Source organism: Microtus oregoni, unplaced genomic scaffold (assembly GCF_018167655.1).
Source record: "Microtus oregoni isolate MIOR12 unplaced genomic scaffold, Mior012 000033F_ref0000390, whole genome shotgun sequence".
NCBI lineage: Eukaryota > Metazoa > Chordata > Mammalia > Rodentia > Cricetidae > Microtus > Microtus oregoni.
In genome coordinates, this window is record NW_024543092.1 from 23,527,483 (window position 1) to 23,552,009 (window position 24,527).

The following is a 24,527-nucleotide window of genomic DNA, read 5'->3' on the forward strand; positions in this document are numbered from 1 at the left end:
TCTTAACAGCTCTCAGAGAAAGCTTTAGATTCCAAAGTCTAGGAACTGCTTTTTATAACTAAGGGAATAAGTATGTGCAACCTCAAAACATACAACATTTAGAATCTTTTCTAATATATTAGCTTTTGTTTTTTATGCCTTCATCTCCTCTAAAGGTATTCATTATCCTGAGGAACTAGTTAGCTCTCAACTTTTGTCAAAATTTGTATTAGCAAGATTCTCTTATTCCTATAATTGATCATCTGATTTACTGTATAAATATTCAGACTTTCAAAGAGACCTTTCTTTATAAGTGCATTGTAACCATTATACTTGGATCAAATTATGTTAAACATAAAAACTAAAGTAAATCCAAGAGGCTATTTTGAAGAACCTTCAAAAGTATGCTTGTAGTTTAATATGTGTTGCTAAATGTTAATGCCTCTTTATAAGCATTCTGCATTTCAAAACCAAATTAACAAGTTATTAGCTTAACGACTGTTAGAAAGGGTTTTCTGTTTGGTGTTACTGGGAATTTGAACTCAGGACCTCACATATGATGCTGAGTATGAGCTCTTCCACTAACCTACTCTCTCAGCCTTACTGAAAAAATATTTTTAGTATCATACTTTATAATATTTATTCTTTTAAATAGGCTACTACTTTGCTTACCATGGATAAGTATGTGCCTGATGACATTCCAAATATAAACAGCACATGCTTTAAGTTAAATTCTCTGCAACTTCAAGCCTTATTACAGAATTACCACTGTGCACCTGATGAGCCTGTTATCCCTACGGTAAGTGACTATTACCATGATACCATGTAGTGTGGGCATGTCTGCACAGGAAGGTTAGGATGAAGGGGGAAGAAAAGGAAAGCTTTCTCAGTGATGTGTCAGTAGTGAGCTTACCTAAAATTATCATAGGAGATCATTTTACTCTGAAGTCTTAGCTGTTCAATGCAAAGAATATAGATTATATAAGCATTTTAAGAAAGAAATTATTTAATTTGGGACATTGCTTCTTAGGAAATTTTTGGGAGGACTAGAGGAAAGGAAGTTTAAAGCACTGTGCTTAAGTTCTGGAGAGCCAGATCTGCTCTTAAAGCTTTAAGGATTCTTTTCATATACCGTATGTACATTCCTGCCATCAGCAACAGCATAAGTCTTCACTACCCTAGCAGTCTTCCAGATTTCATACATCAGTGTCTGATTGATAACAACCAGTCTCACCCAGAAGAGAGCCTGGGATTTTATGTATACTGGTCTCATACTGTAATAAGGACTTTAGGATAAGAAACCCATCCATAATACCAATCCTTATTGATTGTGCCACAGATGCTACCCTCTTAAGTTAATACCTGGGAGAAATAGTTGAAAGAAAAGATTTGGCCTCAGGGTTTCTGAGTTTCAGTCCGTGATCAACTTGTTCCCTGATTATGGACTATAGTAAGAGAGAGGACATGAGGAGAAGATGCTGTGAATGAGAGCTGCTTACTCCCTGCAGCCAGGAAACAGAACTCGTGGAGCTCTGTCCTTTGGTTATAACATGGTGTTGCCATCTTAAAATTAGAGGAGCTGATAACCCACACTAGACCCTTAAGACACAGGATTGAGCCCACTAACATCATGTAGTGGAATAGGGGGAGGACTCACAGGATTCCTTGTCCACCTGAAGACTGTATGAACAAGTAACAATTTCTGGTGGTTGGTATACCTACCTATAAGTTGTCCATGCTGATTTTAATGGGTAACCCTGTTTAAATATTTACCAAGCCAGGCTTGGGTAGAATCATTTTTTTTTTTTACCTGTTCTTTCTTTGTATATACAGGGTAAGTATATATGGACTCTTCAGTTTAAAAAAAAAAATTCAAATACAGGAAGGGGTCCATTAAAGATCAATCCTCACACCCACCCCACCCCCAACAACCTTTTTCCAGTTAGACCTAATTTTTCCTGGTTCCACCACTTCATGATAATCCATTCAAATTTTGAATTTGCCAACTATTAATCCATTAAAAAAGACAAGAGTCCTTTTGACCTAATCATTTCTCCAAAGCCTCACTTCTTTAATATGGGTAGCAAGCCCCCAATCCATAAACCTTTAAGTATGCTTCAGATCCAAGCCATACCATCTACATCTGAGCCAACTGTGTCTAGATTATGATGGACAAGTGAAGTTCATTATTGAGTTGTAACAATAAAAGGCAGGTACAAAATAGCCAGCAGATGAAAATAACCCACTTAGCAATACAGTACAGAAAACCATGTTACAGTGATGTGAGGAATGTTTCTACAATGAAGAAGGAATTGTGGTTGCCTCCACAATGTACATGAATATTATGATGCAGTTGTTGCAAAAGAAACTGTATGTGTATGCAAAATATATGCAGTGGCTTCCAGCTAGTTAATTTCAAGAACAGACAAAACTCTGTGACATTATAAGCCTGGGTAGTTGTTCCCTATATGGAAAAGGAAGATGGTGGTAGAGCCCAGGGCTGCTTTGCTCCTAGTACTGAAGTTGTGGGGGAAATGAGCTGGGATCTTCATTTTAATTAAGACATTTGAGCTTCATGTGTTTGTTTTCTTTCTCACTATTCTCCACCCCCAGATGTGTGTGTATATGTGTGTTTCAGTACTGTATTTGGTAATATAAATTATCCATAGACCTTCCAATTCTGCAGCTCTTCTATTAATAGACTTCTAATCATAGATATTTTTTGTTATTGTTTTTTAATAGTTATTTCATAAAGTTTACTGTATGGAATTTCATGTTCTATAAAAATAATTGTTTAGAACTTAATATGTGCAAATAAATCAACTTCTTTGGACTAGAGAAGAACATCTTTTGCTTTTGGGGGGGGGGTTGTTGTTTTGTTTTGAGATGGTTTCTCTGTGTAGTGTAGCCCTGGCTGTCCTGTCCTGGAACTCATTTTGTAGACCAGGCTGGCTTTGAACTCAGAGACTTGCCTGCCTCTGCCTCCTGAGTGCTGGAATTAAAGTTGTGCGCCACCACTGCCCAGCGAGAATATCTTGTGGTAAAACAGTGTTTTAAAGCCATATGTAGTTGCGAGTTAATCAGCCTCTTGTTCTGTCTTTAAGTATTGTGTGTTGGGTGTGTGACTACCTTGTGAAGCCAACTTTCTGTATCCTGTTGAGTGTGCTCTCCCCGAGGTCATGTCTGTGACACAGCAGAGTACTTCCCATTGGTCAGAATCTCTTGATGAGTCAGTATCTGTTTTCTGCAGGATCTCATAGAAAGTGTTGTGGCTGTTGCTGAGAACACAGCTGATGAGCTTGCCCGCAGTGATGGCAGAGATGTTCAGTTGGAGGAGGACCCTGACCTACAGCTACCTTTTCTTTTGCCAGAAGATGGATATTCCTGTGATGTTGTCAGAAACATTCCAAATGGTTTACAAGAATTTTTAGACCCTCTGTGCCAGAGAGGTAAATACCACTTGTCATACCTCAGTTGGTGCACACAGCTGGGTTCGAGGGAGCTTTGCACTGGCTCTCTGAATGACAGGCCTATGGAACTGTGCCTAAGGAAACTGTGTTCCTATGACTCAAGAGAGTTTCACTGAGATGAAAGATCTCACATGCCCAGACACCACCCGTGTGGGTGTGTTGTGTTCCTTGATTGAGCACCTGCTCTCTTCCCACACGGTGCCATAACAAGGGACCTTTGATTATACCTTTCTCCTGGCAGCACAGGCTCCCAGCGTTCTGAGAGATCCTAGCTCACTGCCCGCCATCCAAACTGTCACTGGCTGGTCACCCTTTCTTCCTTTCCGTTCCTTCCTCACAAAGTGGGCTAAGAGGTGTGACACTGGACAGGTTGCCTGTTGAGGGAGGCTCTGAGTGCCCAGTGTCCTGTCACAGCTTCTAGGGCTACCACCTCAGGCAGACGTGTAGCTGTCTCTGGTTTTTGCCTGACTGCCTCTGTGACATTTAATACACAGTTTTGCTGGTATATGACACTTAGAAAAAACTTTTTCTTTTAAGTGGGCTTTGAGGGAAGACAAATTTTAATCTACTCTGCTACATTTTTTATGATGTAGAGAATAACAGATGAGTAAGAACGTAGACCCAAAGATTAGGGGTTCAATTAAATGACAAATAGTAAGACTAGTGAAGGGACTGTGGCCATAGATAAATGTAGTGTGTGATTTTTTTTTTAAATTTCAGTGACTGTTTCACCACAAAAAAATATGTTTTAGATCTTCAGAAGTATAGTGATGAAAAAAAAAAATCATTACATTGAAAGACTACCTCTTTGCATGAACTCTGTGTTGTTGGCACAGCAGTTTGTGCTTTAGTTCTCCTAGCATGTCTGCTGTGCTCAGACACAAAGTCCAAGGTTGGGGAAGCAAAGGTGAGGTCATTTAGGAAAACTGTGATATTTGAAGGAGAGTGAATGTGTTTAGGCCTGAAAAACACTCATTCATGGTACAGGTAGACCTGTATCCAGATAGGGAAATTGAGCCTGGCTGCAATAGTGTGAACATTCTAGGCATGCATCTTTAACAGAAACTTAAGCCTGCATTGGGAACACAGTAAAGAGGCTTGACTACTCGCTGAAAATCTACTTAAAGGTGTGTTTCTATGTGTGCATCTCAGCAGAGCAGGTCAATAGCTACTTTATCCCCAGGAGTGAGTCTTATCTATTACTTCTGTTGATAGGCTGTCTAGCTGCTCATGAGAGAGACATGTGTCTAGAGATGCTTCCAGAGGCTTTTCCATCAAGACTGTACAGAGCCAGGGACTAGGGTGCTAGTTTGTTGTAAAGGGGTGTGAGCATTATGCCTTCCCCATGAAGCTGTGTCTGAGGGTTGTATCTTATCTTCCAGGGCATGTGTAAGTCTTCTCTTCCCAGTGGTGGTATGAATATTGTCTTCACAGTGCTGAGTTACTGTAGCTTTGGTTTGGCTGGGCTTCCTCAGTCCTGTCCATACTCACCTAGGCATGCTTCATGCTGACACTCAGAAACGTGTTAATTACTGTTTTGTAAATAAGTAAGCTAGAAGACTCATCTGCTCCGACTTTGCACTGGACATAATTTATAATGTGCCAGTTTTGTCTTGTGCACCATGGGTATTTGCCAGCATGGGAACTGTGAGGTCTTAACTTGACTAAGAGTTTCCTTCATATCTTCCCCTAGGCTCTCTTGGATAAGTGATCTGAGGCCAGTTGGTATTTCATTCTGGTTTTGACAACCATGTATTATTTCATACATGTTGGATGTTTATAGTTCATTCAGCCTAGCACACAGATGCCTTTAAAGGTGTAAAGTGGACTGAGTATTTGACATCAGTGTTTCTTGATTCTTTACACTCTACTCTTGGTAAACTGATTAAAGTACTACTGTGCACTCTCAGTACCCACCCCACTCTCCACTCCTCCCCCCCCCCATGCTGTGCAGTTCTGTGAAAGACTGTAAACCAGCCCAGCCCATTCCGGGGTATGATGAGTGCCTCAGGCTGTGACAAACCCACTTTCATGAGCATTGTGGAAACTGGGCATTTGAAAATCTAAAACATTGTTTACAGTTATTGAAATTTCAGATTTTTAATAGCGTTATAGTTCTCTAAAACATGAGGAAGTAAAACAAATTCTGGTTACATATCAATGAAAGCGCTGCATTGAAACATTTTTAAAGTGAAATTACATTATATTTTTTATTTTAGCTGATGCTCTTTATATTTCTCCTTCCTTCTTCCACAAGTACATGTCTGATAACAGCAATCTAAATTATATTCCATTGATAAAACACTAAAGCAGGGAAGACTCTGGACTGCTAGGCTTCAGACATGCAGCTGTCCACATATGCGTGAGACCTTGAGCAACACTGGGTGTTCACGACAAGAAGAATTATGGAAAGCTTATGTAATATTATTTTGTCAAAAATAACTGAGGACTATAAAATAAAATTTAACTAAATTAAGATGAGTTGGCTTTGAATAAAAGTCTTCATATTTTAAATATGTTCTCTATCCTGAATAAGGATATCAGAAATACTTTGGTGGGAGTATCAGAGATCCAGCTAAGGACCTTGCACATAACAGGCAAAAAAGTGCTCTACGCTCAGCTGTAACAGAAAGCTAAGGCAGGGGGATCATGAGCTTGAGGCTAGTCTAGGCTACAAAGTAAGTTCAAAGCTCCTGCCTCAGAAAACAGCAAAACAGAACCATTCTTTAAGACTTTAAATGCACACGAGCTGAGGAAATGTGTACAAAATGTTGTGAGAAAGGACTCGCCCAACCCAGGGTATGCAAGTTAAGTGGTCTGTAGTGTTACAGGTTGGCAGCCCATGTCTGTGTTGTTCTCTGGTTCCTTATGCCTTTCTTCTGCTAAACAAATGTGTATGTCATTGAGGGTTTTCCTTTCGGGTGGGATGTATAGTTCTGTAAGACTGTATTTACAGACCAGTCCACCAATTTTCATAAAAAGAAAAATGGTTTAAATCAGTAATCTGTCTTGTTTTCCTTGTTGAAAATTGTGTGGGATTAAGTATGTCTTATCTGTCTTATAATAGTTATTTTCTTTTTAGGATTTTGCAGGTTGATTCCTCATACACGTTCACCAGGTACTTGGACGATATATTTTGAAGGTGCAGATTATGAAAGTCACCTTATGCGTGAGAACACAGAACTGGCAAGTATTTGAGGTTGGGATGGAGTAAAATATGAAATGTTCATAATGACTTCGGAGATATATAATTTATTCTTTGCGTACATTGAATGTTATGATGGAAAATTACAAAATGATTTTCTAATACCAATTTGATTCAAACATTTTAAAACTTTGATTTGTAAAAACAGATGCATTTACAGTTTTGTGTAGTAAGATAAATGGTTCTGTAGCAATAAAGAATATTTATGATAACACTTAAGGCAGCCTACATACATATTTTTGGAACATGTAAGTATAATAACTTTGAACAGTTTTATTATAAAATATTTTTCAGTGAAAAAAATATTTCATTCTTTTCTACTGATTTCTACTTGTCTTAAATGTGTATCAGATAATTTATAATTTTGAAATAATAAGAAATTTTTTTAATCTTAAGGAAAATTACATTTTGCTTCAAATACACTTTCAAAATGAATACTTTATATAGTATATATGTTTATATAAAACTTTAGATTTAAACATGTATCAGAGCCATCTCCTAAAATTGAATTGATAGTTGTCATTATACCAAATATGTGGGCTTACTCCTAACAAGGTGACCACTTCCTTTGTTTGTTTTGGTCAAATTCAAAGTAACAGTGTGAACTTCTGATGACCAGATTTTATACGAAAGCAATTAACTTTTTGGATTCATTGATTGTTCATCTCTCAGATTTATTCTCAGATTACCCAGGAAATAGATTTCAGTCTGATCTATATAAAACAAAAATTTTAATGTCACATAATTTTGTTTTCTCCCTCCTGTTCTTCATGGTCTTGAGTTTCTCGCCTTTCATTTAACCACTGTCTCTTTGCAGTTGCATCTTAATAGTCACATTTCCTCTTAGTGTGTATTCAGTGTTCATTTTGTTTTTAGCCTTGTTCACACTTTGGTGTGAAATTTGGCATGAGTGTAATATGTGACTTAAATAATGCTTTCCTTAAAAATCAAAATACAACAAAAGCCACTGTCTTTGAATCTGTCCAAGCCCTGGCTGCCTCCTCTGCTCGCCTATGCTCAGTTCCTTTGCACTGGTTGCCCAACTCAGGATGTAAGTTTCTTGATGGAGTACTGAAACTACAGCTGTTGTATCCTATAGTTCTTTATGTTCACCATTTTAAATAAAATGTGCAGTTTCCCAAGAGATGAAGATAGTATTTCATCTCTGTTACAGCTGTTTTCTGCTATCTTCCCAGACAGTGGAAAATTACAAAATAATTTTAAGCTTTTTCTTTGGAAAACAAAACAAAAGCCTAACAGTTTATTTTAAAAGATCATAAAGGTAAAAATTGGATTTTGTTTTTATGGTTGTATTTTTTAGCGTGGTAGAAAATGGAAGCTTAATCTTGTTTCATAAATTAATTCTTAACATTTGAATGGCATTTGTAGCTAGGTTCATCTTTTAAACTTTAGCCAAATGATGTAATACTGTTTAGCAAATGAAAAGTACCCGAGGTAGTAGACTTTTTGTACCTTTTCTTTTTTTTGTTGTTTATAACAAATTAACTAGCTTTCTAACCATATGAGATAAAATGAGATTCTTTCTTATCTTTAGGCCCAGCCTCTGCGGAAGGAACCTGAAATAATCACTGTGACCCTAAAAAAACAGAATGGAATGGGCCTCAGCATTGTAGCGGCAAAGGTAGGACTGAGGGAGCCCCTGGAGAGCATCTTCTCCCATCCATGACCATGAGTCGGCATGGACCAGAGTGATGTCAGCTCTGCTTCTGGGAGAAGGCAGCTGCTGTCCTCCTGGCATTCCCTGAGGATCAGCTCTTCTCTGAGAATGGGGCTGTAGTGAATGGTTCCTTGAGATAGCATAGTCTCAGAGGAAGCAGTTTAAAGGCATGGTCAAGGCTAGTTGGGCACCGTGGGAAAAGCGAGCATGGGCAATAGAGAAATCGTTGCACCTGTCACTTTGTCATATCAGATATCGGATCTTTTCAGCCTTCAGTGTGTGGCAGTCATGGGGACCTAATAGCACTACCATTCTAGTCCCTAGGTCTAATCTGCTGGAGGGTGGGAGTGGAGCTAAGCACAGCTGTGCGTCCATCTGAAGTGCTGGCAGCTCCCGCACCCTCCCTGTTCTCCTGGCATCTAAGTCCTACTAGTCTGTTAAAGAAGAAATTAACAGTATGGCTGAAGTTATTATTTAAAAACAGAAAAAAGCTTCCACAATCATAGTCAGGTATTTTCAATGGAACAGATGTTTTTAATGAAAATTTTAAGTTAGCATATAATGAGTTTAATTATGATTTTTTCATAAATATGTCACTATTTTGTTCATTCCCCTCCCCCACTGCTGATATTTTTTTTTAAAGTTGTATTAAGTCTCTTACCTTTGCCCATTGATTTACATACAGTACACATGGCATGAAGTATAGGGAGACCATGAGGTCGGCATTGCACCATGCAAAATAATGAGAAACTTACCAAAGTCTTGGCTCTTGACTTGGAGCAGATTGTAAGCACATGGGCCTTTCTAATGTGGGATTCCTTTGTGTATCATTCCTTCTTGGATCTTTGCCCTTCACACTCATTTTCAAAGGTAGACACCATGGCATATAACCTGTAATCCCAGCATTCAGCAGGCAGAGGCAAGAAGGTGGAGTTCTAGACCAGTCTAGTATTCATAGTGCAGTCTTGTCTCAAAAAACAAAACAAAGCAAAAAACCTAAAACGCAAAGTTTATGAGTCCTACCTCGCCAGCTTTTTCCTAACAGCTCTCGTGTCCTGTGCTTGTTCTTGAGCCCAGTACTTCACAGAACTGGGATTTGATCCTTAGGACTTGACTTTCATTGCCTCTATTAACCAACTAACATTTTTTCTCTCTAGTGGTGTTGTTTCCCAAGTCAGCCCCATGGTTGGGATAGATGGAAATACTTGTTAACAGAAATAAGAGCTTGTGTTTTGTTTGTTTGTTTTCACTTTTAAAGCATGTGTGCTCTAGTTTCCTTCCTGTTGCTGTGATAAACACTATGACCAGCGCCAGCTTGCAGAGGAGTTTCATCCTACGGGTTGCATTCTGTATCATCAAGGGAATTCAGGGCAGGGACCCGGAGGCAGAAACCATGGAAGAACACTGCTTATTGCCTTCTTTTCAATGCTTGCTCAGTTTGTTTTCTTATGTAACCCAGGATCACCTTTCTGGGATGGTACTGCCCACAGTAGGCTGGGGCTCTCCTACATTAACCAAGAAAGTCCCCTACAGACACACCTACAGGCCAGTCTCATAGAGACAGTTCCTACATTGAAGTTCCCTCTTCCCAAGTGACTAGTTTGTGTCAAGCTGACAAAAACTGCCCCCCACAATGAACCATTTATTTATTTAATTATTATTATTTTTTTTAGTGCACTAAGTTGTCAACCATGAAACTCTATTTTAAAAGTTAAAAAATAAGTAGCTTGATGAGCATGAAAGTATTCTTCCAAACACTGTGGGGTTTCAGCTGACTCTTGGAATTAAGAAATTAGAAAAATGACCCAACAGAGGTATGTTATAGGTAGAAGTGAGGACACAAGCAGGGAAGAATGACCAGTGTTGTGTGTACCTGTTTGAACAGTCTGCATCTGCAAGGAGAGCCAGAGGTGGTGGAGAGTGCTGTGCTGTACAGTGTTAAGAGTGTGGGCTGATAGATTAGGAGTCTTGTCGCCTTGTTGGCAGCACAACAAAATGAAGGGTTTGGAAGGTGGGAAAAGGCAGTGGTTCTGAGACTTGGTGGCATGGCTGAGCAGAAGGGTCTGGAACTGTCAACAAGTTTGTTCAGGACTAGACAAAATGAACCTGTACCCACCTAAAACTTAGGTTCTGTGATGGTCAGAGCCAAGATCCTAGGCCTCTGATCATACTTTACTGTTCAAAATTCTTGTTCATCTCATGTGACCCAGATCATACATCATGTTATAATGATTATAATATACTTGACCCAAGCTTAGAACATTTGGAAACTTGAAAGGAAAATGTTAGCCATGGAACCATTTTCTTCTTGATTATAGCTGAATTGCTGCCCATTTCTAGAGGGGATACAAGTTCAGAGATCAATCTGCCACACTCATACACAGGAAAGACTTAACTTTTGGGATGGGGTATAGCTTAGTGGTAAATATGTATTCTTGTGACGCTCTGGACTGACTCTTGTGTGCTACAAAGGAAAAAAAAAAAACAAAGAAGTCTTCAGTTCTGTATTGTGTTGTGGACATAATCTTCTTCTCTAATACTAGTCTGCTGGAGAGTGACCATAATCAGGGTTAATGTTATTTCCAGTTGAAAAAGTTTTCCAGTGCAGAATGACTTGTTTTCTTCAGAGTCCAGTGTGACTTGGGTTTTGATATCTCTGGTGTGGTGTCCTGATGCAAAGGACCTAGTTTTTTGTAATAGTAGGCTCAGGCTTCATCGTGCATCCTTGCCCACTCTTCTTTCTCTGTCAGGTATCAGGTAGAGAATTAGGACATCAAGTCAAGCTAAAGTCACAGTCCAGCCTATGTTCCCTTAAACTTAGTTTACAAGAACAGGTCTTGACTTACTGGTTCAGCCTTGTAAAGGTGGGTCTTGGCAGAGTGGTATTTTTTATACTTAGGTGTAATATGATCACTGCTCTGCTGTGTGGAGTGATGGTTAATCTTTATTGTCGCCTTGACTGGACTTAGAATCACTAGGAGACACCGTGATACCATTGTGTTATCTGCGAGGATGTTTCCAAAGAGATTTAACTGAGAAGGGCAGACCCACTGCTGTAGCAGCATCATTCCACTGAGTATGCTCTAGCTAGACCAAACAGAAGAGGGAAATGGAGGCATGAGTTGAGCACCAGCCTGCATCTCTCTATGCTTCTTAACTGTGGATATAGTGTGACTCCCACGGCCATACCCTCTCATCCCTCAAACCACATCAAAAACTTACCTTAAGTTGCTTTTATCTGGTACTTTTGTTATAGCAGGTTTTCTGTCCTCATTTCCCAGTGAAGGGTCCTAGGCGGTAGGGTGGCAGAAGGTAGTCACTAACAGAAATACAGGTATACTGAGGCCAGGCCCCGTGCGGGAACTTGTTGAAGGATTGGTAGTTTTCTGGGCCATGGTCAGTGCTGGCAGATCCTTATTTGATGACAGCATTTAGATGGGATGAGCTGAGTGTAATAGGTCAGAGGGGAAATTCAGAAAAGAATCCTGGTTCTGACTTGAGCAGCTGGGACCTGTGGGTAGAGCTGTCAAGAAAAGGGGAAATTGTGAATTCAGGATTGAACTTGAAATTTTGGGAACCTGATAAAAATAAATGTTTGGTTTTCTTTTCTTCCCTCCCCCCCCCCCCCCCAGCAGTGGATTGGATAATGGAGCTCAAAAAGTTAGAGCCAGAGGGGCCTGGAGTAGTGGGTCGTGCCTTTAATTAATCCCAGTATTGGGAGGCAGAGGCCATTTCAGCCCCAGCGTGGTCTACAGAGTGCGTTCCAGCAAGTAACAGCCAAGGCAGTTACACAGAGAAACCATGTCTTGAAAAACAAACAAAAAGTTAGATCCAGAGATGAAATTTAGGAATTGGTATGTGGGCACTCTGAAGGAAACAATTAAAAATTCTCTGTCAAGTGCACAATGCCATTTTAACATATGAAATAGTAGTACATTAGCACTTGTTTTTTGAATGAGACAGATGAATAGCTAGCTGTTCACCATGCCCATTTTTATACTGTATTTATCATGTTTATAGTATGGGAATGAAAGCTCAGCGAAAGAAAACACAAGTATCCTGGGTTTGCAGGCTGCCAGGACAGTGCAGTGCAGGTGAGAAGTCTCTATATATACTGTGATGGAGTCACCATACCATTAAGATTTCATAGTGCATTTTGAATATAAGATAGTTTGGTATGAAGACCTCTGGTACAAGTTAGGATGGTCAGCCCTGTCTCCTGATGAGCCACGTACACTTTTGGTTTTCTGGACTGTTGGGACAGTACTACACTCCTCATCCTGCCTATTTGCCGGAGGAAGCTGCTTGTTTGTTCCCATCTGCCCGGCCAGCTTAGACCCAAAATAATCACACAAAACTGTATTATTTAAATTTTGGCTCATTAGCTCTATCTTCTTATTGGCTAGCTCTTACAGATTAATTTAACCCATCTCCATTAACCTGTGCATCACACAAGGTCATGGCCTACCCAGCAAAGTTCCAGCACGTCTGTCTGTAGCGGCTTCATGGCTTCTCTCTCCGCCTTCCTTCTCCCAGCATTCTGTCCAGTTTTCCCTGCCTACCACCTGTGTCTCTGTTTCTGCCGGCCGTTTCTGTGCCTTTAAGACTAGTGACAATTGTTTGTCCTGATGGTTGAGTAGGAAGCCATAGAAAACACTGGTAGTAGCTACTTACACACACCACTTCCACCCAGCCCTGCTGTGTTTTCCTGTCACCCCGAATGCCTTCCTGTGTCTGTACTTGTGTTGTTTGCTGGAACCCAGGCCTTTTCCCTTTTTTAATTGTTGTATGACTCTGCTGCTGTAACCCTGAGCAGTGTTTTGCTACTAAGTTCTCCTTGCCCTCCACATGGTGGTTAAACTTTATAAAATCCAGATGATTTGGAAGCGGTGTGGGTTTGCAGTTTACTTTCTGAGACGTTGCTTTTTTGGAGAGTTCAGCATGCTACTTCTTACTCATCTGTGGGACAACACGATGCCGACGCTTCCTGTTTAATTTGGATTTTTAAAACACAAACAGTTCCCTTTCATTTTTATAACCCTTTAAAGTTTAATAAAGGACAAGGGAATGAAAATCAGAGTGGCTTGGTTGCATAAGAATCTGAGTGCTACACTGGTTCCAGCTCATGTTGATAAATGCCATCCAGTGTCACAGCATCCAGCTCAGGGTTGTGGCAATCCATTCTCGAAAAGCCAGCTGTGTTGGTTGCTGTTGAAACTGAGAAGTAGACAACTGGTCTCCAGCTCAAGACTGGTGTCCTAGAGATAAAAATGTGGTTCTCCGTTGTTGGAAGAACGGAATCAGTGGTGAGTTTCTTCAGGGTGTTGTCCTTAATGTTCTTGTGCAAACTATGATCTTTAAAGAATGTGTTTCATCTTCCACCACAACCTGTTTAAACCTGTCAATAATTAACTCACTCATGAAGAATGAGCCGTAAATGTAGCTGGTGATTACACACCTGGGTAGTTGTTGTTCTCTGTTTATGTTGCAAATACTTAAGGTTCATAAAAAATATGACGTTCTTATGATTTTTATTCAGGAAAAATGTAAGTTTTAACACTACTGGTTATAATATGGTTTTTAAAAGGTTGCTTTAAATAGTAACTGCCACTGTGTGATTTCAAGAGCGCCTAGTCAGATACTCAAAAATCTTATTTGTAGCTACATTGGTAGTTGCAGAGTAGGCTTTCTCCGTAGCCTTTTGTTGTGGTGGTGTTTTTAAGAACATAAAAATGTCAATTTATATTACAGATTTTATCTGGAAATAAGTTGGTAGTTAGTGCCTTAAAGATGTTATAGTTTCTTTTAGACTAAATACTGAGTTTTTAGTTTTTAAATCTTAGCTTAAACCGTAAGATTTCTATAATTTAAAAAAGCGAGAGCAAACTGTCTGTTAATAGCTGCCTTCTCTCTTGGAGAGCATTTCCTTACATAGACTATAATTTAGGTCCTTGAAGTATTTGAGACATTCCCATCGTATTCTGTAATGGTCTGTAACCCTTCGTGGGAAAGACCTGGTTAAACAAGTGAACCCGGGGTTTTCAGTTCCTCTTAAAAGCATGCCTGGAGAGATGGTTTAAGATTAAGGGTACAGATGTTTTTCCAGAGGACCCAAATTTAGACAGCCGCTTCTAACTGTAGGTTCAGGAGACCCCAGTGCCTTCTTCAGGACTCCAGGGCATGCACACACATAACAAATTCACATGCACACACACATTGATAAAAATGAAAAAGTCTTTTTAAAAAATTATTTTTGTTCCAAAGTACCTCTGTGTCAGGAAAGGGTCTTCCACAGAAATGCAAAAAGTGTCTTTTTCTTGAAATGACACAGTATCCCTTGTGACTGTGGTTTATGAGTTTGAACAGTATTATGAATGTTTTGCTAAAAACAAAATAGTGAATTACATAAGAAGGTAATTTTTTTCACAGGATTATTATTACATAAGTATTTATTTCTGGGATTGACTGAAATACCGAATTTCATTGGAGTATTAATCTAATAGCATAATTGGTATTCCTTTAAAGAACCAATTTTTTGCTCTGTGGTTACAAAGAAACAGAATGACACCCCTTCACACCTCACCCTCATTTAAGGCCTAGGAACCCAGGTCTATTTATACTCTGCAGTTACACCTTAGGCAGCTTCTCAGGACTCTCAGGTTTGAGACTCTTAAGGAGGTTCTGCACAATTCTGTCGAAATAACCCCTTCCCATATCCCATTTCAGAACTCCTGGGGGGCTATTCTCATTTGTTTCATAAAGAAAAGATGGATGATGTGGTCGATTTCATTGTTTTGTTGCTGATTTTGTATTGCTGTAAATGGGAAAAGAACACAGCTGAGATTAGAGCTTAGTTTATGGAATTTGTGCTCAGTTACTTTGTTTACCACCATATCTGTTGGAATAACTTATTTTGAGACTTGCTGCAGGTGAAATTCATGTGAAGAAAGCATTTTAAACCAATTTAAAAATTAAGATAGTTGGTAGAAAAAGATGTTTAGAGTGTTTTTAAAACCCTTGTTTGGGCTTTGATAGTTGGTCTGAGAAAGCAACTGAAAGACGTGAGGAAAATGCTGGTGAGCACAGAGCTTCCCAGCAGCGTTTCTGTCTGGAGTTTCGTTTGGGCTGCTCCTGGCTCTTAGGTCATCCAGCCCACATTGTTTTGTGCTCCAGCTGGGGAGTCTAGGCTGGGCCTCCACCCCAGAACAATGGGCTAAGCCCTATGTTGCTTGGCAGACACCTCTTCCTCTGGCTTTTTTTTTTCTTTTGGGTTTAATGATGTTTTTATGCTGTTACTGAGGCATACTCCCACACACTCTGTTGGCAGCCAAGCTGGAGAACAGGCTTCTTGTGGTAGTGCCTCCCTACTGAGAAGGGAACTGGCACCTTTCAGGCTCTGAGAAGGTAGTAAGAGTTAGGAGGACAGACGGACAGCCTTCTTTCTGGACCTTCACATCTCACCAGAGGCTGGGGCAGCTAATAGGTGTGTGCATGTGTCTCTCTAGTCTGGGGTGGGGGTCGGGGGTGTCCTGTTTTCTGACATGGTTTGTTTTCTTTTGTTACATTCTTTCCTAACCTTCTACAGGTAAAGTACAGATAGTTGTCCTCTCTCCTCCCTTACCCTACTTCTCCACATAAACAGAAGAAAAGGACCTATCTGTCGGGTGCAGTCTTAAGATTAGAATATTGAATGCCTCAGGTATAACTAGGTATCCAGACCCCTGCCTTCTCTGGGCATTGCCTGCTTTTCTGGGCACTTGCTTTCTAGGTGGTCTTCACAAAGGGCACAGAGGCCGAGCCCACCTACCTTGAGCACTGTGCTGTGGATGTGGATCTCAGGTGTTCTACAAGGGGTAGTGCCTGGTGTCCCTGGAAACATGTAACTGTTTTCTAAAAGATCTCCTTCTTCCTTTCATTCAAGGAGTTGACTTACTAAATAAGAAGTTTGTAGTGGCTATGTTTAATCTTATAATTTGACAACAAAGTATAACAAACATTTTAAGAATTTTAGTTACCTTTAGAAAATAGTTTTTTAAAAAATTATTTATCCCTATATATTTATTTCAGTATTATTCTCATTGCATTTCTCATGGCTGGAAATCAGAATATGTAATGTTAACATATGTGTTACAGTAAGATGTTACTTTGACACTTTTGTGCATAATTATGAATTTATTGCTAATAATGATGACTGATAAACTACAGCACACCAAAAAATTCCTTCATTCTTAACAGTGCTATTCAGTAAAAAGATTGTGGGTCACACAGGTAACTTAAAATTTTCTCCTAGCTTTTTTTAAAAAGTAATTTAATATTTTCAAAATAATACATTAATACATAATTACTATAAAAAGATTAATAGGGTGTTATCCATCCTGTTTTCATGCTATGCTTTTGAAGTCAACATTTTTCAGTTTGAACTAGCCACATTTTGAGTACATGTGTCCTAGTGACTATGGTATTGAACAGCAGGATTGGAAATGATTCAGTGCTATTTGGCCAGTGCCCTTAAGCTGTTGTTTTGTGTTCTATTGTTGACTTCTGGTTAGTGCTTAAGTAGGCCACCCATGTACCCTTCACTGTCTGAAAAGCCATACACTGATGTGCAGTATCAAATAAGAGATAACTTCTAAACTCTGTTTTTCTTTCTTACTTAGGAACTTAGTAGAACTACCATAAAATAAGTTTTAATTATTATATGTCTATAAAATAGGAACTGCTACCTCATGGTAAGAAATTTTGAATTTAGTCTTACTAGGCTAAAAGTATATTGTGCCTTATTAGAAATAAGATGTAAGTGATTAGATGCCTCAGATTTTCTTTTTTACATGTATCTGTGCTATTTCTTCTTTAAACCCTAGACTAATTAGCATGTTGCTATTTCTATTCAGATGAAGTAGTAAAACCTCCCAAAATGGTAAGGAATTTTTGTGGTGTAACATATAACAGTTTTTCTAGGAAAGGGTGGGTGACTGATCATGTGCTGTAGTTGAAAAGAGAGACCATCTTACTTACACAGACAGCTGTAAGACAGGCCATTGTAAAGCGCCGTCCACGGGGACAAGGGGAATTCCATATGAATGCTAGTGAGGAGAACGGAGGACGAGGACGGGTGCTGGTGGTAGGTGAGTCTAGGGACACTAAACGATGGAGCCTTGTGGGAGCCCAGAGTACAGCTGGAAATGCAGTGCTGGGAAGTTAATACCTGAACATGCACTCGGGAAGGAGAACATGTGTCTTTGCAGACAGCAGGCAGATAGTGGAATTCACATGTGCTTTAGAAGAGGTGATTTCTCTAGGTAGGTGGAATTGGAAGCATTTCCTCATTTTGCCAGGATGTTTCTGACACTGAAGATGTGTTTGTGCCTACTTTAAGAGTCCTAACAGGATCATTAAATACTTACCAAAGGATCAATTTTGCATGAATATTTAAATGTGTGCTTATTAAAATTTCACATTGTATATGTGTGTGTGTTAAATTGCCTAACTTGAAATAGCCAGGATTTGAGGTTATTTAAGTAACTACTTGTAGTTCGTATTTAGTCTACAATGTAAGCTTATGTAGTAGGTGTCTAGAATTAGAATAGCTATGAACTAAGGAGCCTAGTTGTTACTCAGGAGTGTTATTACTGAAGAGATGATTAAAATGTTTAGGACATTTCTCCAGGTGGGGGACTGCAGACAGCAGCAGTGTGCAGGGAAGGGCAGACAGGCTACTTTCGCTTCAGGTCCGTCTATTCCATGATTTTTAAATGTATTCTCACTGTAGTTTTTCCAAGTAAGAGGAAGATTATTTGGGGGTTTGTTAATAATACTCTGGAACATACCAGAAATGACATGATTGATTTATTGTTCTTAAATATATACTTGGTGTTGTTTATAGCAGTGCTACTAAAATATATTAGTTATTATTGCCAAATGTTTTTCTTGCTAGAGATGACAGTAGTTGGTTTTTATTTAAAGAATAAATGTTTGCCATTTAAATTGTAATTGAAACAGTGACACAGCAGTTAAGAACATGCAGAGGCCCCGAGTTCAATTCCCCGCACCCATATAGGGTGGTTCACAATTACCCATAAGTCTAGCTTCAAGGGCCTCTGGTCTTGGTGAGTGCTGTACTCGTGTGCACAAATCTATACTTTAAAATTATGCACATGCGAGCTCAGTCCAGTGTTCCAGTGTGGGTCTCTGTCTCTATCTCCATCCATCACCAGATGAAGGTTCTATGGTGATATGCAAGATATTTGTCAGTATTGCTATAGGATAGGGTCATTTCCGGTTCCCTATCCTCAGCTGCCCGAGGAACTAACTGGGGACCTCGGCTTGGGCTCCTGGGAGCCCCTCTAGGTTCAAGTCTCTTGTCAACCCTAAGGTGGCTCCCTTAACTAAGAATTGTGCTTCCGTGCTCCCCTATCCAACCTTCCTTTATCCCAATCATCCTTTTCCCCCAAGTTCCCCCCATCATCCCCTTCTCCCTTTTCTCTCCCCATCTCCCCTTACCCCCATCCCACCCCACCCCCAAGATCCCAAGGTCCCAATGAGGAACAGAAGGAGGGAGAACATGAGCAAGGAAGTCAGGACCACGAGGGGTGCACCTACCCACTGAGACAGTGGGGCTGATCTATTGGGAGCTCACCAAGGCCAGCTGGACTGTGACTGAAAAAGCATGGGATAAAACCAGACTCTCTGAACATGGCGAACAGTGAGGGCTGATGAGAACCCAAGGACAATGGCACGGGGTTTTGACCCTACTTCATGTTCTGGCTTGTGGGAGCCTAGCCAGCTTGGATGTTCACCTTCCTAGATATGGACGGAGGGGGGAGGACCTTGGACTTTCCACAGGGCAGGGAACCCTGACTGCTCATTGGACTGGAGAGGGAGGGGGAGAAGGGTGGGAGAAGGGGGAGAGAAATGGGAGGCTGGGAGGAGGCGGAAACTTTTTTTTCACCCTTTTCTCAATAAAAAAAAAAGAAAAAAATTATGCACATGCATGTAATTAAAAATAAAAAGTTAAATAAGTTGTAAGGTCTACGTTGTATTACCAAAACTGCAATGCAGAAATGTAATCAGACTCTTCTCCACACCACTAAAAGTGCTGCTCTTATATTCAGCAAGCATTGCTTTCCTGCCAGTTAGTAGGGAGCAGAAGTCTGCCTCTGCTTTCTGAACACTAGGATTAAAATCATGCATCACTATGCCGTGTGTGTATGTGTGACCCCTATTAAGCCCTGTAGTGCTACCCATATACGCATAGAGTGTATGCAGCCATTCACTGACACATGGGAAACCTACCAGTGGCCACACCCCCAAAGAATGATTTTTTTTTCTTTTTTGGTCAGCCTCTGTCAGCTGACAATAGCTTCTCACCTAGGGGTGAGGCCTTGTAAGATCTTCTCCTACCCGTGCTGGAATTTTGGCTGGCTTAGACTTTCAGGTAACTGCAGCCACCGTGAGTTTGAATGCAGTGGCCTTGTCATACCCAGAGGTCAGCACATTCACAGCATTCTCCCTGCCCTCCAGCTCCTCTCCCACCCCACCCCACCTCCTTCTACAGTGTTGATTGAACTTTGCTGGGGAAGGAGAGGGTTTGGAAAAGATGTTAAGTTTGGGACTGATAACCCATCGCTTGTCCTTAGCCTTTTGACAGTTACGACTGCATAAAGAGGCATCTCCCGCCTAGACTGGGAATAACAGTCTGTGGATATGAACAAGTGTTTAAAGGCAGATTGACAGCACAGTCACTCAGAAAATAAGAATAGTAGATTCCCAATAGGATCTCTGTGAACTCCCAGCCACGGGCACCAGTCCCTAAATTCCCTCTGTGGAGTGGGCCGCAAATATAATCAGAAAGCATTTAGTTACCTCGGTCACAGTCATGTCACTGTTGCAGCATTTGGTGCATCTTGCTCTGCAGGTTGGTATTCTAGTAGGCAGGGACAAGCATTAAATAAGATTATTGGTGTCTTTTCTCCCCCAGCAGCCTGCACTGTACTTTCTGATACTTTGAAAGTTAGTCCCCAAGGGAGGAATTTTCCCTTTTGGTTTGAAATTGATTTTTATGTTCTGTAACCAAAGTTTTGGTACTTCAGTGGTAGGCTCTAACCATGTAGTTATGGTGGGCAGCTAGGAGCAGTGCCGATAGCCTGCACTATTTTGGAGACTTCTGGATCCTCCTTGACCAGCAGCTTGTAGGGAGAGAGCCCATGCCTGGCCCTGCAGTTTTCATTTATCCCAGGTCTTCTAGAATGGCGCTATTCACTCCATGCAGTGTACCTCTGTTGAGACTCCTCCTACCCCACCCTCACAACTATATGTTGATGTTAGCCTTCTGACTTAGGGATTTACATGAGACTTTTTCATATATCCTACCTTTCTCTCTACCATTTCCTCTCCCTTCCCTTGCTTAATCCTTTAATCCATCTAATACCAGATTTATTCTACTATCCCCTCCAGTTACATTTTTAAATTGGGTTACAATTTAGCAAGTTTATGGCTTTTCATACTATCTTCCTCCAGAATTCCAGTTTTTTTTTTTAACCTATAATGCACTGTGGCAGGCACTGCCACCTCTCCTAGTTGTTATGTGGTTGCTGTGCACACCTAATGACTACATCCTCCTCCTTACTGCAGGGGAAAAGGAGCCAGCTTCAGCAGTAAATTCTGTAAAATAAAATTGTTAACTAATAGGAACTATGGATTGTTTGCACATAAAGATCACATCTTCCAGATTATTACTTTTTTAAAAAATCTATTTTAATTTTTTGAAATCACTGTTTTAGTGCTTTTTTTTCTTGTAGGACATGATATCTCATAGCTATTAAGGTGATTGTGTTTTCTGCTGTTAGTGCAAAAGTATATATATATACTCAGTTGTGCTTCCACTGATACCCAAGTAAGGTTTCATACAAATGACTGCTTTAATAGTTCCAATAAGTAATCTTACTGGAATAGATCAAAGCTGATCTGTTGATACTATGATCTCTAAGCAGAATATTGATCCTGAAGTTATCTATGATAGCTAAGTTTTTCTTGAAGACTCCATTAAGGTTTTTTTTTTATAAGAATGCTATGTATTTGTGTTTGAATCCTTGGTTATATATGAGTTGCAGTATAGTATTTTCTAGATAATTTTTTTTACTTAGTTCATAACTGCTTGCTGCAAGAAGTTCTTTCCTTGTTTTAAAATTAATAACTCTACAGCCAACTCTCTGTCCCGACCTGGTGAAGGGTTGGCCACTTGAAGAGTTTCTCATTCATTCTCTTGGGTTTGTGACTGTTCAGACTGTTTATAAATACTCCTTTTGAGTATTCCAAGCCTAAGGGCGTTTTCTCATTAGATTGTCCATGAATTGACTGATTTTGTAGCAGTACTTTTCTTCTACACCTAAACTATAGAATAGAAACATTCCTAACTAGTTTCTTTAGTTTTTGTCAAAAAGTATGTTCTACTAATACAGTTTTTATAGTTCTAGTTTTTGTATAAAATGAGGCCTGAAAATTTGTCAAGTTACTCATGTGTATGTGGGCAGGGTGTTATTCATTTCCTGCAGTGTGATTTCATTGTATTGTTCTGACCTTCTTTTTTCATAGGGTGCTGGCCAGGATAAACTGGGAATCTACGTTAAGTCTGTTGTGAAAGGAGGCGCTGCAGATGTGGTTAGTATTTGTTTAAAGGAAACAGTTGAAGGGCATTATGCTATGTGAAATGCTGTGCAGATGCTTCTAGCTGTGGGTGCTGTGTTTTGTGAAGGATGCTGCTATAGACTGACAGCTGCCTTTCTTTCTCCCTACACTTGCATTTTTCTGGTGGCTAAGGATGGACGTCTAGCTGCTGGTGACCAGCTCCTCAGTGTGGATGGACGAAGTCTGGTTGGACTTTCTCAGGAAAGGTATAACTAATTGGTGTTTAAAGCTTAGTCTTACTGTATTGAAGTGATATTTTACATTTAATTTTGAAATTGGAATTCAAAGAGTAGTGCTGAAATACTCCATGCCCTCACTTGCCTCTTTAATTCTAAAATTCTTAAGAGTACATAAATTCCATTTTTCTGTTCACTCATAAATACATATTTTAGTCCAGACTTTATTTAAATGAATATATAAATATACATATATTCACATATACTTAGTACTTATAGAATTTTTAAATATTGTGTTGAGTATTAATATGATAACATAGGATATATTTACATGTTTTTATAATTTCAAAAAGAATATAGATAGGAGGTAATCTTTCTGAAAGCTAAATTTATTTCCTCAAGCAGCTCTCAGGTTGAGGAATCTAAGCCTGAGTGTTCTGAACACAGCTTCTCCTGTGAGCACTCAGTTTTCTTATACTCTATTTTCTTCCTAGGGCCGCAGAACTCATGACAAGAACCAGTTCCGTGGTCACACTTGAAGTTGCAAAGCAAGGCGCCATCTATCACGGCCTGGCCACCCTCCTTAACCAGCCATCCCCCATGATGCAGAGAAGTAAGAACTAGTGGCTCAAGCCCGAGTAGCTGTCCTACACTGATTCTACACTGTACTGTGACTCCTCTGAAGTGTCCACATACTGGGGATAGAAGGTGCTCAGTAATTAAGAGCACCCTCCTCTCTTCCAGAGGACCTGCGATCAGTTCCCAGCACTTACAACTGTCTGCTGTTCCCTTTTCAGGGGATTTGATGCCCTCCTCTGACCTCCTTGGGCACCAGTCCAACACACACATGTATACATGCAGGCAAAGCACTCATACATAAGATAATTGTTTTTACAAAGGGAGTTATCAGAAGTCCCGTGTAGCAGCTGCTGGTACTGTTACTGCCCAGTTCTTGAAGTTAAAAGTTAAGAGTGCATGGTGCTGAGAAATACTACCAGGTCAGGATTCAGGTGGACACCAGTTAACCTGAACCCCTTTAGTTTATCCAAGTTCCCCTGGCTCTCAAGAGAATTTTAACCTCAGCCTGTTTGGCTGGTTATCTGCTAATGATCTCCATAGATCGTGTACAGAGTAGGTAGATACTCGGGCACCAGTGAGAATGAATAAATTTTGAATTTTGATAGGCACAATCAGGACATAAAGTCTTTAAGATAGGAATTGTATTTCGTATTCTTTAGAAGAGATTTATATGCATATGCATGTCAGTAGTACTTTTAATTCTGCCTGTACTAAAATAAGGCAAGGTTAACTTGCCATATTTCTCATCAGAGAAAATTCAGTTATTTCAACAAAGTAATTTATTTGTGGGAACTGATCCTCCAGCTATATTAAAATCTTTAGGAAAAAATCAATATAAATTTAAAGCTTCCTAAAAATTTATTTTAGAAACTATAAGAGGAAGAAAGCATTGTGACTTGAAAACATTGTGACTCTTATTATTCTATGATCATTGACCCTTTAGATCAGCCTTAATGATAGATTTTAGTAAATGTATGCACAGTCTGTTAAGTGTAGTGCTGTTTTGTTAGCTGCCTTCTCCACAATCAGCTTTGGAACCTGCACATCCCAGCCCTTGTCGTGTAGTATCAACAACAGGAAAAATGTCAGACAGCCTAGAATCCCATTTACTGCAGCAGAGAAACAGCAAGGTATCCTGACAAAATCACATGTTGGCATGTCAAAGCAGAACATCATCTTGAAACCCAAAGAGGGGAGTGGGTAATGAATCAGTCCCAGGTCAGCAGATGAGAGACTGCGCTGTAGACAGTAATCATAGCAGGTGACAGCAGTGGGGTGCCATGACTCTGATGGGTATTAATATGCGTTCTATCAAGTGAGAGGAGCATATTTACCTTTGAGGACTTTTTAAAAATTACTCTAAAATAGTTACTTTGTTACTTATAATAAGTTACGGTTTATTTGTTGAGAAAATAATGTCAATTTTCCCCATAGATACATACCAATTAAATGAAATATTTTCTAGTCAGAATACATTTTAAAGTTTGAAATTTTTTTATATATAAAGCTGTTAGTGATGGCACACACCTTTAATCCCAGCACTTGGGAGACAAAAATAGCTTCCTGACTTCTGTGAGTTTGGGGCTACCCTGGTCTTCCTGGTGAATTCCAGGCCAGCCGTGGCTATCCAGTGAGGAGATCTGGGTTTTGTCTTGTTCTACTTGCTTGTCTTTATTTTTGTTTTTTTTTTTTAATTACCCTATTATACGAAGAATTGTTATGAAACATAAGTATTTTAGATGCATCCTTTGAAGTTT

The 24,527-nt window shown here is 39.8% G+C and overlaps 1 protein-coding gene across 21 annotated transcripts in view; it reads left to right on the plus strand.

Annotated features, from left to right (window-relative positions):
* Afdn (afadin, adherens junction formation factor) overlaps positions 1-24,527 on the plus strand; it is a 124,555-nt gene that overhangs the window by 77,140 nt on the left and 22,888 nt on the right. For all 21 annotated transcript variants that reach the window (XM_041680309.1, XM_041680312.1, XM_041680320.1 and 18 more), the window contains 7 exons: positions 635-778; positions 3,230-3,428; positions 6,532-6,635; positions 8,210-8,296; positions 21,923-21,988; positions 22,148-22,221; positions 22,686-22,804. In XM_041680309.1, the coding sequence (XP_041536243.1) occupies positions 635-778; positions 3,230-3,428; positions 6,532-6,635; positions 8,210-8,296; positions 21,923-21,988; positions 22,148-22,221; positions 22,686-22,804 (793 nt within the window). The remainder of the gene's footprint in view (positions 1-634; positions 779-3,229; positions 3,429-6,531; positions 6,636-8,209; positions 8,297-21,922; positions 21,989-22,147; positions 22,222-22,685; positions 22,805-24,527) is intronic.